General features: G+C 47.3%; 1 protein-coding gene across 2 annotated transcripts; it reads left to right on the forward strand.

The window, feature by feature from the left end:
- The first annotated feature begins 1270 nt into the window (after positions 1-1270).
- Positions 1271-17271, forward strand: SLC66A1 (solute carrier family 66 member 1). 2 transcript variants are annotated; one of them, XM_070956098.1, is made up of 8 exons: positions 1271-1397; positions 4549-4787; positions 6407-6536; positions 7957-8044; positions 9757-9917; positions 12065-12157; positions 14705-14890; positions 16740-17271. In XM_070956098.1, the coding sequence occupies exons 2-8, from the start codon at positions 4615-4617 to the stop codon at positions 16836-16838; spliced, it is 930 nt and encodes a 309-aa protein (XP_070812199.1). In that variant the 5' UTR covers positions 1271-1397; positions 4549-4614; the 3' UTR covers positions 16839-17271. The 2 variants fall into 2 exon arrangements, with proteins under 2 accessions (XP_070812199.1, XP_070812198.1); XM_070956097.1 differs by lacking the exon at positions 16740-17271 and having other exon boundaries at positions 14705-15046.
- The last annotated feature ends 239 nt before the right edge of the window (positions 17272-17510 follow it).

The raw sequence follows: 17510 nt of genomic DNA on the forward strand, positions 1-17510 counted from the left end.
CAGACACACACACAGAGACACACAGACACACACACACAGAGACAGACACTATTATGTAGATTCAAGGATTCCTTTTCTATTAAATATATTTATTGTTTCTATTAAACATCTTAACAGGCATCATGACAGGAGAGAGAGCCCAAGAGATGAAGGAGAGGGATGGGGCTTATATACCAAGGAGAGGGAGCCAAGGTAAGGAGGAGTTATGAGGGGCTGGTTATTGGAAAAGGGAATTAATATTTACATCCTGTAGATAAATACATCAATCAATCACAGGGTTAGTCATTTACGTGTGACAGACACACAAACACACACACAGACACACACAGAGAGAGACACACACAGAGACACATACACAAACACACACAGAGACACAGAGACACAGACACACAGACACACACACACACACACAGACACACACAGACACAGAGACACACTCAGAGAGACACACAGACAGAGACACACACAAACACACACACACAGAGACATAGAGACACACACACACACACACACACACACACACACACACAGAGTGAGACACACACACACAGACACACACATACACAGAGACACCCAGACACCCAGAGAGAGGGACACACACACAAACACACACACAGATACAGAGACACACACACACACAGAGACACACAGACACAGCGAGAGAGACACACACACAAACACACACACAGAGACACACAGAGAGACACACACACACACAGACACACACACAGACACACACACACACACAAACACACACAGAGAGAGACACTGTTATGTAGATTCCAGGATGAAGCCCAATAACTCATAGGAGTCATTCCTTTTCTATTAAATATATTTATTGTTTCTATTAAACATCTTAACAGATACCATGACAGGAGAGAGAGCCCAAGAGACGAAGGAGCGGGATGGGGCTTATATACCAAGGAGGGGGAGCCAAGGTAAGGAGGAGTTATAAGGGGCTGGTTATTGGAAAAGGGAATTAATATTTACATCCTTTTGATATATACATCAATCAATCACAGGGTTAGTCATTTACGTGTGACAGACACACAAACACACACACACACAGAGACACACAGAGAGAGAGAGAGAGAGAGAGAGAGAGACACACACAGAGAGAGACACACAAAAACACAGAGCCAGCCAGCCAGCCAGCCGAGTCCCTCCCGGTGAGGCGGAGCCGGGGGCGATCAGCTGAGCCTGTCGGCCGAGTCAGCAGCGGGCAGGGCTCCTCCGGGGCTTCGTCATCGCTGGCGAAGGAGGCGCCCCAAAACAAGCCCGCAAAAGCCTCCCGGCTGAGCAACCCGCGCTACAAATCCGCCTTCTCCCCATCGCCCCTCCGGCCGGGCAGCCAGAGAGGAAAGAAAAAAAAACCCCATACCAAAGGAAGGGGGCCGGTGAGTCGGATGCCCCTCTTTTGAACCCAGCTCCTTGCATTCCTCCTTTCCTTCCCCCCCCAAAAAAATAACCCCACCACCACCACACCCGAGCAGACCTGGCTAAGACACACCTGGGCAGGTGAGGGATGCTGGCCCTTGAGAAAGGGGAGGCAGGTGAGCCAGCCAGGTGATGAATGGGGAAGGGTGTGGGGGGGGCTGGGGTCTCTCCAGACCTCCCCCACCCCCAAAGGAAGGGGAAGGATTGGGGAGGGGGGGTGAGGGAAAGCAGCCCACCCCATCTCAAGCTTTCCGTGGGAACCGGGCAATCTGACTCCCACCCTGAGCATCTCTAAAAGTGGGTTGGGGGTCCAGCTCCCGATGGGAAGGCCTTCATCCCTTCCGTCATTAACAGAGCTGGAAGGGACCTTGGAGGTCATCTACTCCAATCCCCTGCTCACACCCGGAACGAGGGATTCGAACCGCCGACAAGTGGTTCTGATCGGCAAGCTCAGCGTCTTAGCCACTGAGCCCACCTAGCCAGGTTTTTAATTGTGGGACCCCCCCCCCCGGGGAGTGTGGACTACACCTCCCCAAAATCCCCGGCCCGCTGAGACTTAAGGAAGCCCACCAGCTCCAAAGCTTTTTTTTTTTTTCAACCTTACAACAGGAGTAGGTCAGCCTTCCCGTAAACTGGCTTAATTCTGGCTAGTTCAGGAGGGGCTAAAAACAGACCACAGAATCCATAAGCCTCCCCCACCCCCACCCCCGACCCCCAAAGCCTTTCTGGTTTATCCGTGATTTGTCTTCTCAAGCCTGAACCAAAAAACAAGGTCTTTTCGGGACGATTTCGAAAGCAAAAAATAAGCCTTGGTCAATCTTGAACTCGCTCCTTTCCCGGCAGGGATGAATCATCCACACGCTTTGGTCTTTCTGTTATTAACCTTGATCTATTTATTCCAGCGGCTGGAGAAATGGTGGGGTGAGGGGAAGAGGCTTCCTTGGCGGCATATTTTGGGGAGGGGGGTTGACTATCCGAAGACCAAAGTCTTCCGAATAGGGGAGGGGGAGGCAGGCCCCTTCTTGCTGGCCAAGCGGTTTGAACCTGGAAAGTGCTGATAAGGTTTGATTGCGGATGCTGGATCAGCTGCTGCTGGGGTCACATGAGAACATCTAGATGAGTCACAGCAAAGGGGAGAGGAGTGTTTGTCCCCAGCCCACGTCCCCCTTTTCCAGCAAAGGCTGGGGATTTACCTCCACGGCGAAAGGTAGCAGCGTTTTTGTTTTTTTTTAAATTTGATTTATATGCTGCCCTTCTCCGGAGACTCAGGGCGGCTTACAATGCGCTAAGCAATAGCCTTCATCCTTTTGTATATTTATACAAAGTCAGCTTATTGCCCCCACAAACTGGGTCCTCAATTTACCTACCTTAGGAAGGATGGAAGGCTGAGTCAACCTTGAGCCTGGTGAGATTCGAACCTGCAGTAATTGCAGGCATCTGGTCTTAATAACCAGCTTAATAACAGGGTGCCTTAGACCACTGTACTACCAAGGCTCTTTCAGACTAGCCTCAGATATACTGCCACTGAACATGGGGGGGTCCAGCGAAGTAAATTAAGCCACTTGGTCTTAGTCTCAGATATACTGCCACTGAACACCGGGGGGGGGGGGGGGGTCCAGCGAAGTAAATTAAGTCACTTGGTCTTTGAAATATTGGAATGGGAGCTGGAGGAAAGCTGGGAGGGGGTCACAATATTTATTTGCAACCCTTAAAAGACCGGACTCAAGAGACTTATGCATGGGAGTGGAAGAAATGGATAGATTATGTGCAGAATAAATACCAAACTAGGAAGTATCAGATAGCTTTTAGTTGAATGTTGTGTAGAAATGTATAGTATATAGGGGGTAGAATAGTTCAATGTTATGTAGAAATGTATAGTACACAGGGGGGAGATTAGAAGGGCGGTAAAGTATGATATAATATGATGTGGATTTGGATTTCACCTTGGGGAAGTCATGGGAGGAGGGGAGGGCTAGGGAGGGTTAGGGAGGGAAAGTGGGGGGAAATGGGAAAATTTGTACTTGTAAAAGTACACTTACACCTTAGTGTAAATTCTAAATTTTTAATGTATTTTAAAATATGGGTATCTTAAATTATGGGTATTAATTCAGCCAAATTTATTTAATTCATTTTATTCGATTTTAAATTTTGTATATCTATGTGTTTTATTTCATGGCTGTGACTCATCCCTGAGTCCTTCGGGAGTAGGGCGGTATAGAAATTCAATAATAAATAAAAAAAATAAAATAAAACTTTTCTAATTAAAAAAAAAAAATTATTCGCAACCCGTTTGCAAACCTAGGTACTTAATTTTCGCGGCAGAAGAACTAGACGAGTGATTTTTGCCGTCACGTGCCAAAAGCGGGGGGATTGTGGGGAGGGGTCGCGCGTGCCCACATCCATAATTCAATGTGCCTCATCCACCCCGCGCACGCACACGGGACCCCTCTCCCACTCCCCTCGCTTTTGGCATGGTGGGCATGGTAGGCCCATTTTTCGCCCTCTCCAGGCTCCAGAGGCTTCCTTGGAGCCTGGGGAGGGCAAAAACAGCCTTCCTCACCCACCCACCCCCGGAGGCCAGAAACGGCTAGTTTCCTGACTTCCAGTGAGCCCGGAAGGCTAGAAAATCAGCTGGCCGGCGCGCGCATGCGCACTGGAGCTGAGCTAGGGCAACATTTGCGTGCCCACAGATATAGTTCCGGCACGCGTGCCATAGGTTCGCCATCGCGGAACTAGATTATTTATTTTGCAATAGCGGCGAATAATCTGTAGCTCGGGTGTAGGAGGGGTGAAGATTGGTTCTCCGAGCTTGTGGGTTGGTTTTACGGACGTCTCGTGACCAGGATAGGGAACAGCTTCAGTTTAAGGGGGGGATGTCAGTGTTATTTTTTATTTTATTTTTTAATGCAAAGTTCCGTTCCAGGAGCGACTGAAATACTCCGGGGGGGGGGGGGGAAATGGAAGTGAAAATACGTATTTTCTTTTTTAAAAAATTCATTTTCCCGGGGTTTTTTTGTTTTTTGTTATACAAAAAACAAAAATATTTTGTTTTATTTTAATCTGCGGTTGGGCCAATCCCAGCGAATCCCATCTCTCTTCTTCCTTTTACAGGTTCCCAGTTCACAATGGGAGGGGCTGCTTTGAATTTCCAGTGACTCCCAGCGCCTCCTTCCCGCCATGTTTGCTCATCCTCACAAGTTCAGCTTTCCCAGCGGGAATGCCTCGGATTGTGTCAACGGTTCGGAGTGGATCCTGAATGTCTTCCATGAGTGCGCGCGGGATGGCTGGGACATCGCCAGTGTGGTGCTGGGCCTGGTCTCCATCGCCTGTTTTGCTGGGGCTTCCTTCCCGTGAGTAAACGAGTGGCGGGGAGGGGGGGTCTTCACCCTGTATCGGGGGCCAGTTAGAAGGGGCAGGCTGGGAATTTTGTGCTAGGGGTGCCAGTTGGCTGGCTCCTTCCTTCCTTCCTTCCTCCATCCCTCCCTATTCCCATCTCTCCTTCCTTCCTTTCCTTCCTCCCTCCCCATTCTCATCTCTCTTCTTCCTTCCACCATCCCTCCCTATTCCCATCGTTTTTTTCTTTCCTTCCTTCCTCCCCCTCCCTCCCCATTCTCATCTCTCTTCTTCCTTCCTGTCCCACCCTATTCCCATCTCTCCTTCCTTCCTTTCCTCCTTCCCTCCCTCCCCAGTCCCATCTTTCTTTCCTTCCTTTTTTCCTCCCTCCCTATTCCCATCTCTTTCCTTTCCTCCCTTCCCCTTCCTTCCTTCTTTCCTCCATCCCACCCAATTCCCCTCTCCTTCCTTCCTTTCCTCCTTCCCTCCCTCCCCATTCCCATCTTTCTTTCTTTCCTTCCTTCCTTCTTTCCTCCCTCTCTCCCTCCCTATTCCCATCTCTCCTTCCTTCCTTCCCTCCCTCCCCATTCTCATTTCTCTCCTTCCTTCTTTCCTCCATCCCTCCCTATTCCTCTCTCTTCCTTCCTTTCCTCCCTCCCCATTCCCATCTCTCCTTCCTTCCCCTTCCTTCTTCCCTCCCCATTCCCATCTCTCTCCTTGCTTCCTTTCCTCCTTCCTTCCCTCCCCATTCCCACCTTTTTCCTTCCTTCCTCCCCCTTCCTCCCTCCCTCTCTCCACATTCTCATCTCCTCCCTTCCTCCATCCCGCCCTATTCCCATCTCTCTTCCTCCCTCCCTCCCTCCCTATTCCCATCTTTCTTTCCTTCCTTCCTTCCTTCCCTCCCTCCCTCCCTCCCTCCCTCCCTCCCTTCCTTCCCTGGTTTGACTGACAGATAAGTGGCCGCACATTGGGGAATGACAAAACGGAGGTGACTCATTTCCTGGGACAGAGACAAAGGAAACGGCCAGGTATCCTGACACACCTGGCTGTGGGCGGCTTTTGAAATATCACCTCCAGCAACCCCTTTCAAACGCAGAGCTGTTCGGGCAACCATCAGTTGCAGCCAAAATAAATAAAATTCCTCCTTAAAAGCCTCTTCTGGGTGGTTTAAACTTCCATCCTGTGCAGAATGACACAATTAAGAGTGCACTTCCCTTGTCATCGGACCCCGGACTTCCTTTCCCATCAGCCCCAGCCCACAATCAATTTGCTGGTGAGGGGTGACCCTGATCAGTGATGGATTTCAACATTTTTTATTACCGGTTCTGTGGGCGTGGCTTGGTGGGCGTGGCTTGGCTTGGTGGGCGTGGCAGGGAAAGGATACTATAAAATCTCCATTCCCTCCCCAATCCAGGGAAAGGATACTGCAAAATCCCCATTTCCTCCTGATCAGCTGGGACTCGGGAGGTAGAGAATAGATGGGGGCAGGGCCAGTCAGAATTTTTACTACCGGTTCTCCGAACGACTCAAAATTTCCGCTACCGGTTCTCCAGAACCGGTCAGAACCTGCTGAAACCCCACCTCTGACCCTGATGCTTCCTCTTTAATTCTTTGCTCCCTCCACTTTTCCACGCAGTCAGTTCTACCTGGCCTGTAAAACTGGCATCATGGACCAGGCCCTGTCCGTTTACTTCCTGCTGGGATGGCTCGGAGGTGATTCACTGAACTTAGTCGGGTCTTTCTTGGCTGATCAGCTTCCGTTGCAGGTAAGAAACTGAAAAAAAAGCAACGTTTTTTAATCTGCTGGTCCCAGTCCTCAATTCTGCAAAAGATGCCCAAAGCCATCATCGTTGTGGGTCCTTGGGATTCCCTTCCTTTCCAATTATTTATTTGTTTGTTTGTTTGTCAAACAAGTACAAGATAGCAGGTATAGGTATGAACATACCTATAGTTTTAGGTTTTTAATTGTTTAGCTTTTAATCTGTTAATGGGTTTTAATTCGAATTGTTTTAAATTTGGGGCAAAGTATATAATTCTTTTAATAATTTTAAATTTTGTATTGTTATGTGTTTTAGTTTCTGGCTGTGCACCGCCCTGAGTCCACTAGGAGAAGGGCGGTATACAAATTGAATAAAATAAATAAATAAAAATAAACATAAACATGAAAAAAGGAAGTAAATACAGATAAATGGGGACAGTAGGACAGGGACGGTAGGCACGCTGGTGCACTTATGTGCGCCCCCTTTATGGACCTCTTAGGAATGGGGTGAAGTCCACGGTAGACAGTTTGAGGCTGAAGCGATGAGGGTTTGAGGATGTAACAACGGAGTAAGGTAGTGCATTCCAGGTGTTGATCACTCACTCTGTTGCTATTTTTTGCAATCGAGTTTGGAGCGGTTTACCTTGAGTTTGTATCGATTGTTTGCCCGTGTATCATTGAGGTTGAAGCTGAAGAAGTTGTTGACAGGTAGGACGTTGTAGCAGACAATTTTGTGTACTACGCTTAGGTCAGACCAAAGGCGGCGTAGTTCCAGGTTGTCCAAGACCAAAATTTTAAGCCTGGTGACATTCTTGTTGTGAGCAGAGGAGTGGAGGCAGGGGTGAAATCCAGCAGGTTCTAACAGGTTCTGGAGAACCGGTAGCGGAAATTTTGAGTAGTTCGGAGAACCGGCAAATACCACCTCTGGCTGGCCCCAGAGTGGGGTGGGAATGGAGATTTTACAATATCCTTCACCTGCCACGCCCACCAAACCACGCCCACAGAACCCGTAGGGAAAAATTTTGGATTTCACCCCTGAGTGGAGGACTCATCTCGTGAAATACCTCTGGACCTGCTCAATCGTGTTAATGTCCGATATACAGTGTGGATTCCAGGCGGATGAGCTGTATTCAAGAATTGGTCTGGCAAAGGTTTTGTATGCCCTAGTTTGAAGTTCAATATTACCGGAGAAGAAGCTTCGCAAAAACTCTTAATGCCTTTTTGGCAATGCTGTTACAGTGAGCTCTGGGGCTTAGATCGTTTGAGATGAGTACTCCTAGGTCCTTGACAAAGTGAGGGTCGTCTGTGAGATCGTTTCCACCCAACTTTAGCCCCATCTTCAAGCCGAGAGTTCCAGAGGTTAAAATAAAGCTTCTCTCTTAATTATCCCCAGAATTCCCGCTCAGCTTCTCTTTCTCCTTCCCCAGGTATACACCGCCATTTACTACGTGCTGGCCGATTTGCTCATGATCTCTCTCTACGTCTATTACAAAGTCAAGAATCAAAACAGAGTCTGTAAGTTTGACATCCGCTAATGGGAGAGAGAGAGGGAGACGCCGAGACCTATAAAACTCCCATTTTTTGAAATTGTTGCCACGGGGAAATATCCCCCGAGATTTCGGCTCAAAATCGGGGCTTAATTCAAAGGACCGTTTGGATGCTAAGCTGGGGAGAGGGGCAAAGGTGGGCTTCGCATACTGTAACAACCGGTTTGGCCAGCACCGGAAATGTGAGCGTGCGGCATCACAAAACACGGCAATTCGCTCGCACGCCGTCCGCAAATGCATGTGGTGTCAAAAACACAGCAATGTAGGACCACCTGCAGGTTGCCACTACCGGTTCGCTGGTCCGAACCGGCTGAATACCTCTGGAGAGGGGGAGGGAATTTGTCAGAGTATGAACGTTCATAGACTGGAATAGACATGGTAACAGGTCAGCCAATGGGGACTGTTTGGGTAGACATGGCAACAGGTCAACCAATGGGGACTGTTTGGATAGACATGGTAACAGGTCAGCCAATAGGGATTAGATAGACATGGCAACAGGTTAGCCAATGGGGACTGTTTGGATAGACATGGTAACAGGTCAGCCAATGGGGATTGGATAGACATGGCAACAGATCAGCCAGTGGGGACTGTTTGGATAGACATGGTAAACAGTCAGCCAATGAGGACTGTTTGGAAACTGAAACATAGTATTTGTTTGTATGGGGCCGTAAGAGGCAGTTTGGAGCCTGGGCGTGGCTTAGACTTTGCTGAACTGTATATAAGAGTTGGTTTGGACTCTGTAACTTTGGTGCCCCTGTACAAAATATTAGCCTCTGTAGCAGGGGTGAAATCCAGCAGGTTCTGACAGGTTCTGGAGAACCCGTAGCGGAAATTTTGAGTAGTTTGACGAACCCATAGCGGAAATTTTGAGAACCAGCAAATACCACCTCTGGCTGGCTGCAGTAGTGGGGTGGGAATGGGGATTTTGCAATATCCTTCCCCCAGGAGTGGGGTGGGAATGGAGATTTTGCAGTATCCTTCTCCTGCCATGCCCGCCAAGCCACGTCCACAAAACCAGTAGTTTTAAAAAAATGTGTTTCACCACTGCTTGGCATCTCTCTACTCTGTGATGACTTGCTGCTATGAATATGGCTTCTATGTTCCTGATTTTGTATGCTGACTTCCACTGCATGGGTATTGCATATAAAGCAATTTCAGATATATAATTGAACCCTGCTGAAGTTCATTTAATTGTGTGCTGGCTGGATGTGCTGCACAAATTCTGACAGAATTGTGGTTTTATACCTAGGCATGGAGACAGGTTCCCCCCCCCCCCATTTTTTTAAAAAATTATTATAATGGGAGAATACACATCCTTGCACCCTTCGAACAGAAGTTGCAATTTTGCGGGGCCTCTGCTCTTCGCGCTAAAGCTTTTCGCACACATTCAAGTGTGCAATTTTGAACCGTTTCCTCTCCGCAGAAAGCTGGGTTCCCCCTCGATCTTATCTCTTTCTGTTTTGAATCTCTTGAAAGGTTTAGATGACGGGTCTGTGGGTTTTTTTGTTCGTTATTTCTGCTTTGCAAAGCAGCCGCCAGAAAAAGATTATGCTGATGGGAGAGAGAGGGAGTTTCTCCTTTTTTTAGTAAATTTGTCTGACGGCACAGACAAGACAAAAAAAAAAAAAAAAACCAAGACAGACTTTTAACCCCTAATCCAACATTTCTCCCCTTCCTCAGTTTCGGCTTCGATCAACGCTGTCTTTGCATTCGTGGTCCTGGGAGCGACGTTGACGCCCGCCTGGCAGGGGGGACCTGCCTCTTCTCACCTGGGCGGTGATGGAAGGATGTTCAAAAGCAGGAGGCTTTTATCCTCTGCGGATTATCCATCAGGCTGGGAGGTAAAGCCACAACTGACCTTCAATGTCTCGCAAAGACTAAACTGCCATCGCCAACAGTTGCGGTGTGTTTAAATCCCGTCGAAATGGGGACGATGTAAAGATGAGCAGTAGTTGGGAAGATTACCGAGATGCGGTAGCTCAGTGGCTAAGAAGATGCTGAGCTTATCGATCGAAAGGTCAGCAGTTCGGCCATTCGAATCCCTAGTGCTGCGTAATGGGGTGAGCTCCCGTTGCTTGTCCCAGCTTCTGCCAACCTAGCAGTTCGAAAGCACGTAAAAAAATGCAAGTAGAAAAATAGGGACCACCTTTGGTGGGAAGGGAACAGCGTTCCGTGCGCCCTTGGCGTTGAGTCATGCCGGCCACATGACCATGGAGACGTCTTCGGACAGCGCTGGCTCTTCGGCTTTGAAATGGAGATGAGCACCGCCCCCTAGAGTCAGGAACGACTAGTACATAGGTGCGAGGGGAACTTTTACCTATATGAATGACTATAAAACGTATAAAAGAAGTTACAGCGCGTTCCGTTGTCTTTATAACTGATTAAAGTTTGTGGAACCCAATAATTCAACATTAGGATTTGTGTCTGGATAGATGGATCCAGAAACAGGAAAAAAATTATTTATTTATTTATTGGTTCGATTTATATGCCGCCCTTCTCCGGAGACTCAGGGCGGCTTACAATGCGCTAAGCAATAGCCTTCATACTTTTGTATATTTATACAAAGTCAGCTTATTGCCCCCACAACTGGGTCCTCAATTTACCTACCTTAGAAAGGATGGAAGGCTGAGTCAACCTTGAGCCTGGTGAGATTTGAACTCGCAGTAATTGCAGGCAGCTGGTAGCTAAGTGCTAGTTAACAGCACTTTAGTCCGCTGCTCCACCAAGTCTCCAAATGTAGAGGAAATAGAAATAAACTCCAATACTTGGGCAGATCATAATCCATTAATAGTCAAATGGAAAGGGGGGGAAGAAAGGAAAAAGAGATGGACTATAAATCAAAGGATAACGAAAGAAAAAAATTACGTTTCAACACATAGAAAAAGAATTAGGGTTTCTCCTACAGGAAAATTGGAGTGAACAAACAACTATTGAAAACCTGTGGGGCACAACTAAAGCTTACGTGTGGGGTCTTAACAATGGCATACACTATACCAGGGGGCTGCAACCTTAAATACTCGAAGAGCCATTTGGACCCGTTTCCCACAGAAAAGAAAACACCGGGAGCCACAAAACCTGGGTGGGCGTGGCCAACTCAATGTCACTCCCACCAGTCACATGACACCCCCCCAACCATGCCTACCCAGCCGGTCATTAAGGCAGAGAACCAGTTGTTAAAAAACACCGGGAACCACAAAATCCTTTTGACATCTCTCTCTCCCCTACCTCCCTCTCTCCCTGTATCTCTCTATGTCTCTCTCTCTCTCGCACTCTCTCTGTATCTCCCTGTTTCTGCCCTGGCCATTTCTCCCATCCTCCGCCGTCACCCTTACCTTCTCAGGCCAGGCGAGGAGTGACTGCGAGGGGAAAGCGAGGAGCGGGGCCAGCCAGTGGTGGGATCACGGAGCCACAGCAGAGGGCCCAAAGAGCCACATGCGGCTCTGGAGCCGCAGGTTGCTGACCCCTACACTATACGAAGAAATACAAATAAAAGGAAACTGTCTATAGAATTGCAAGAGAAATTGGGAAAAATTAGAAGACAAAATGCAGAAAGAGATGAAAAAGAGATAATTAAGCAAGCGCCGTTTTAATTCCACTTTACCCGAGAATCGAGACCCGTCTGCCCCTTGGCCACGCCTTCAGCGGAAGTAGCAGCATTGATAAAAATGCCTTTTGTGGTTCCCCCTGGTTGTCCCATAATTGCTTTTCACCAGGGAAATTTCTCCCAAGTTAATCTTTCGGAAGTTAAAAACGCATCCCTCGGGTGGGAAGAATGCTAGAGCAAAGATTAGTGGTTTCACTTTGAAGTGGCAGGTGGAGTCAAGGGAGGGAACAAAGGATTATCCGAACTAACCCACGGACTAAATCACCTGGTGGCGAGGTTTCCCATTCAATTACCTTCGAGCCTCTTTCCTCCTGGATCCCACAAGGGCCTGCTGGGATATTTTGTCCGCAGCATCCCATCACTCATTTGTGTCTTCTTTCACAGCCTTTCACCCAGAAGGAAATTTGTGGCTTTGTGATTGGATCCACTTCGTCGGTGCTCTACCTCCTTTCTCGAGTCCCTCAGATCTACACCAATGTAAGCATTGCTCGAGCGGGAAGGGGGAAAGCCCACTGCGGAAGGGATGGCCTCTTTTGGGAAGCAGTTCGGGCTGAAGAGGGCCCCAGACTCAAATTTCCAACTTTTTCCCAAGGAAGCAGAAAATGTTTCCAAGGCTGTCCATCCTCGGCAACTTTTAAGGCTTACGGACTTCAACTCCCAGGATTCCTCAGCCCGCCATGCATTCTGGGTGTTGGAAGTCCGTAAGCCTTAAAAGTTGCCGAGGATGGAAGCCCCTCATTTTAAGGGACAATCTTTCTGCCTACAACTCTTGAGTAACAGCGGATGGCCCGTACATCTCAGCTTTCTAACCTTGTTACTTACATCTTCATAAACGACTTAGATGAGGGAATAGTAGGGGAACTCGCCAAATTTGCAGATGGTACTAAGCTGGCAGGAATAGCCGACACCCTAGAAGATAGGCTCAAGATCCAGATGGGGTGGGGGGGGTGGGGAGGGAGGGACAAAGGTTGGGTTGAGATAAAAGTGTTGAATAGATAAATGTTTTAATAGAAAAGCAATTGTATTTATATGTTTTATTTTATGGCTGTTCACCGCCCTGAGTCCTTCAGGAGTAGGGCGGTATACAAATTTAATAAAATGTTAAATGTTAAAAATGTTAAAATGTGGGGGAAATGTAATAATAAATGAAATGATAATATTAAGTTGTGATAGAAGATTATAAGAATAAATGTACAATTAGGATGATAATGCAGATAGATAGAATAAATCTGAAAAGAAACTGAAAGAAAGTATCTATGATTAGAATATAGGAGTTGCTCAGATACTAAAGGAGGAAAATATTTCACAGCAAAGAAGTTAGAAAGGAGAGAGGAGGAGAGGGTAGGAAGAGGAAAGGGAGGGAGAGGAATGGAAGAAAGGAGAGGAGGAAGGGAAGGGGATAGGAGTAGGAGAGAAGGTGAGAAGGGGGAAGAGAGAACGAAAAGAAGAGAGAACGAAAAGGAAGTAGGATGAGGTAGGAGAGGAGGAAGGAGAAAGTAGGAGAGAAGAGGGAGGGAAGGGAAAGAAAGGAGGAGAAGAAGAAGGTTTGTTGTGGAATGAGGGAAGAAAGAGAAGAAGAGCAACTCCGAATGTAATTAAAATGCCTTATTTTAATGCTTTCTTTAAGGGAAACGTATATGTAGGATTCATTATGTATAAGAAAATGTACATTTTCTATTATGTGGGGAGGGGGAAAGGGTGGGGGGGAGAAAATTGTTTGTATTTCTTATAAAACTTTTCAATAAAAAAAAAATATATATATAAAAAAGATCCAAATGGATCTTGACAGACGCGAACACTGGGCCCTATCTAACAAAATGAAATTCAATGTAGGGAAAAGTAAAGTCTTAAGAAAAAACCAAAATTACACATATAAACTGGGTGAAACCAGGCTTAATAGCAATGACTGTGAGAGGGATCTTGGAGTCTTAGTGGACAACCAGCTAAATATGAGCCAGCAGCAAAAAAAAGCCAAGGCAATCCTAAATTGCATTAACAAAGGGATACAATCAAGATCAAGGGAGGTACTAATACCACCCTATAAAGCCTTAGTAAGACCACACCTAGAATCCTGCATCCAGTTTTGGTCACCACACTGTAAAAAAGATGTTGAGACTCTAGAAAAAGTGCAGAGAAGAGCAACCAGGATGATGAGGGGACTGGAGGCTAAAATATACAATGAACGGTTGCAGGAACTGGACATGGCTGGTCTAGTGAAGAGAAGGACCAGGGGAGACAGGATAGCAGTCTTCTAATATTTGAGGGGCTGCCACAGAGAGGAGGGGGTCAAGCTGTTCTCCAAGGCACCCAAAGGCCAGACAAGGAACAATGGATGGAAAGTGATCAAGGAGGATCACCTGGAAATAAGGAGAAATTTCCTGACGGTGAGAACAATCCACCCATGGAACAGAAGTTGCCTTCAGAAGTTGTGGGAGCTTCATCCCTGGAGGCTTTCAAGCAGAGACTGGACTGCCATCTGTCAGAAATGGTGTAGTCTCTCCTGCTTGGGCCGGGGGTTGGACTAGATGACCTACAAGGTCCCTTCCAACTCTGTCAATCTGTTATCTGACTGCCAGCCCTGAGCGTACCGTTGCCCAACCTAGCTAAAAGCAGACTTATCTGAGATCTGTTGGAAGAAAACTGGGGGGGGGGGAGGATTTTAAGGCTATTCCCACGCCCTGATCTGATTTAAGACAAGGCGATCACGTTTACTCACGCCATATGCTTCCTCCACTTCAAAGCTCGTTTGAAGCTAGCCGTGATCCCAGCCCATGGTGCCACCGAGTAAATACTGGCTTAAATGTTAACAATCACAGTTAAAGAACGCTGTGCAGAGCCTACCTGTTGGACGGGCCACCTGAAGCTTTTAAATCCTTTTCTCTCTCTCTCTCTCTTTCTTTCTCTCCCTCTCTCTCTCCCTTTCTCTCCCTCTTTTCTTTTTCTCTCCCTCTCCTTCTCTCCCTTTCCCTCCCTCTCTCTTTCTCTCTCTCTCTCCCTCTCCCTCTTTCTCTCTCTCTCTCACAGTTCAAGAGGAAATGCACGACCGGAATCTCTTACTCTCTTTTCGCTCTGGTGATGCTCGGAAATACACTCTACGGTCTCAGCGTCTTAATGAAAAACCCGGATCCGGGGCAGTCCGAAGCCAATTACGTGATCCATCATTTGCCCTGGCTGGTTGGCAGCTTGGGGGTTCTGTCCCTCGACGTCGTGGTATCCTTTTCTGGAAACGGGGGTCGGTGGGGTGGGTTTCTTTCTGCTTTTAAACGTGCGACAGAATCCCTCAGACAGGCCAGGAAAATAAGAGAGTGTCATAAACTTTTGATTCGGAGACTTTCTTGAACTGCAGTCAACGGTAGTGTCAGAACTGAGGTGGGGTGCCCTAAATCAAGCATGATCATCTTTTTAACGACCCCGTAATTCCATGCGGGGTGGAGTCTAGTCAATTGAATGGAGCCAGCAGAGTGTTTTACTGGCCGGATGCTCTTCCTGTTGCCAGTACGGAGTTTTTTTTCCCAGCAGATATATATTTATTAGTTCGATTTCGATTTATATTTATTTATTAGTTCGATTTATATGCCGCCCTTCTCCGGAGACTCAGGGTGGCTTAAAAAGAGCCTTGGTAGTACAGTGGTCTAAAGCACCCTGTTATTAAAACCAGCTGCCTGCAATTACTGCAGGTTCGAATCTCGCCAGGCTCAAGGTTGACTCAGCCTTCCATCCTTTCTAAGGTAGGTAAATTGAGGACCCAGTTTGTGGGGGCAATAAGCTGACTTTGTATAAATATACAAAAGGATGAAGGCTATTGCTTAGCGCATTGTAAGCCGCCCTGAGTCTCCGGAGAAGGGCGGCATATAAATCAAATTAAAAAAAAAAAATGCATTAAGCAATATTAAGCAATTTTCTCATTGTGCCCAGAGAGAGAAATATCTACCTCTACCTAGGATCGAATTTACAAGCCTCCTGATGGTGAGGCGAGAGCTCCCACCTTCTGAGCCAAGCACATTCATTAAAATAACATTTCTTGCTTCGCCAGCTGAGGGCCACGTAAGGCAAGTTTATGCTTCTGGATACTTCCTTTAAATCTGTCTTTTTCATCTCACCCGTTCCCGTTTTTAGCCCCTCCGAGACTGCTTACAGCAGTGTTTCTCAACCTTGGAAGCTTAAAGATGGGTGGACTTCAACTCCCAGAATCCCCCAGCTACCAAGGTTGAGAAACACTGGCTTACAGGATAACGAAAAACTATCTTTTTGAGAACTAACAGTGCTATAACTCAGAAATTACTGTATTTTTCAGAGTATAAGACACACTTTTTCCTCCCTAAAAGAGTGAAAATTTGGGTGCATCTTATACACCGAATGTAGCCCCACCTACCCACCAGCCCCCACTCTTTGGTCTCTGCCTCCCAGCAATTTGCCTCCTTGCAGCAAACAGCCTGTTTCAGTTTCACCTTCAGCACAGCCTGATTAGCACAAGCAGCTGATTGTTGGTTGGATCGGCCTACCAACCATCAGCTGTTTCAGGCTGCAGGGATTGCCATTGCCAATTGTCGCCTCTGCATGCCCCATTTTCGGCCTCCGCATCCCATTTGTGGCCTCCGCGCCCCGTTTTCGGCCTCCGCGCACCCCGTTTTCCACCCATTCTGATCCCCACCACCCAGAACGGGCAGAAAATGGGGTATACGGAGGCTGAAAACGGGATGCAGAGGCTGAAAATTGGGTGTGTGGAGGCGGCAATAGCTGTGCTGAAACTGAAACAGGCTGTTGGCTGCAAGGAGGGAAATTGCTGGGAGGCAGAGGCAGATTTTTTTTTTTCTTGCTTTCCTCCCCCAAAAAGATAGGTGCATTTTATAGTCTGAAAAATATGGTAGCTTAGCTGCCCTAATTCTGCCACGGCCCGCAATTGTCCGGAGGAGGAAGAGAAATTTCAAACCCGTCCTTGAAACAAGGCAGCAAACACAGGGAAAAAGATTTTCTTGATGTTATATTAGTCTCTTGTAGCCAATGGTGGGTGCTGGGTCCAGTCCCCAGAAAGCAGAAACCTTAATTCTTTTACCTTCAGATCTCGTTCCAATTCCTGGCCTATCGTCGGAGGAAACTGCCGGTCCCGGAAGAGAGAGATGCTCTTTTGGGCAGAGAAGAAGACTCTGTGGAAAGCTGAACGGATCTGCCAGGATCAAGTCTTTGGCTGCGTTTGGGATTCCAGCAGTGGGATTTTTTGGGGGATTTCATCCTGAAAACTCTATAGATAAAGCACCTGGAAAAAAATCGCTTCGCCTCCGGAAAAAGACGCCACGTTTACAAAATCCTTTCCTACCTCAATTCCTTTGGGGGGGAAAAAAAAATAATAATAATGGAAAAACGAACCTTGAAACATTAAGACTGTGTTCTCCAAAGGACAGCGAACTTTTTATCAATGGAATTTCTCCCCCCCTCCACCTCACCTCGGATTCTCCCCCACCCCCCCAAAAGGGAAAAGTGTAATTTATGAAATGTAAGTGTTGAAAAATAAAAACCAACAAACTCCAAAATGAATTCGGTACCCAGCAGCTGGCTGCCTGGAAGCTCGTTGAGGCTCAAAGAGTAAAAGGAGGCTGGAGGGAGGGAAAGGAGGGGAGGGGTCTTTTTTTTCACACAAGGGGCATTCCTTCTAACAAGGCATTCTGTTTTTTTTTTTTGGGGAGGACATGGAGAAATGAATAAAAAATATTCCCACCACCCTGGCAGGAAGTGGAGATGGTTCTTGGCTTAACCCTGTATACCTTCTCATCTCAGCCTTTGTTCTGTCCCCGTACCACACACGCACCCCCACAGACGGCCCGGAGTTAATAAG

The sequence above is a fragment of the Pituophis catenifer genome, unplaced genomic scaffold (assembly GCF_029215685.1).
Source record: "Pituophis catenifer annectens isolate HBS135680 unplaced genomic scaffold, rPitCat1.0.hap2 SCAF_18, whole genome shotgun sequence".
Taxonomy (NCBI): domain Eukaryota; kingdom Metazoa; phylum Chordata; class Lepidosauria; order Squamata; family Colubridae; genus Pituophis; species Pituophis catenifer.

Excerpts from the sequence above, each read along its gene's own strand:
- SLC66A1 (XM_070956097.1), top strand. The coding sequence starts at position 4,615 with ATGTTTGCTCATCCTCACAAGTTCAGCTTTCCCAGCGGGAATGCCTCG. Across the intron at positions 4,788-6,406 it reads TTTGCTGGGGCTTCCTTCCC|TCAGTTCTACCTGGCCTGTA; the intron begins GTGAGTAAACGA and ends TTTTCCACGCAG. Across the intron at positions 6,537-7,956 it reads CTGATCAGCTTCCGTTGCAG|GTATACACCGCCATTTACTA; the intron begins GTAAGAAACTGA and ends CTCCTTCCCCAG.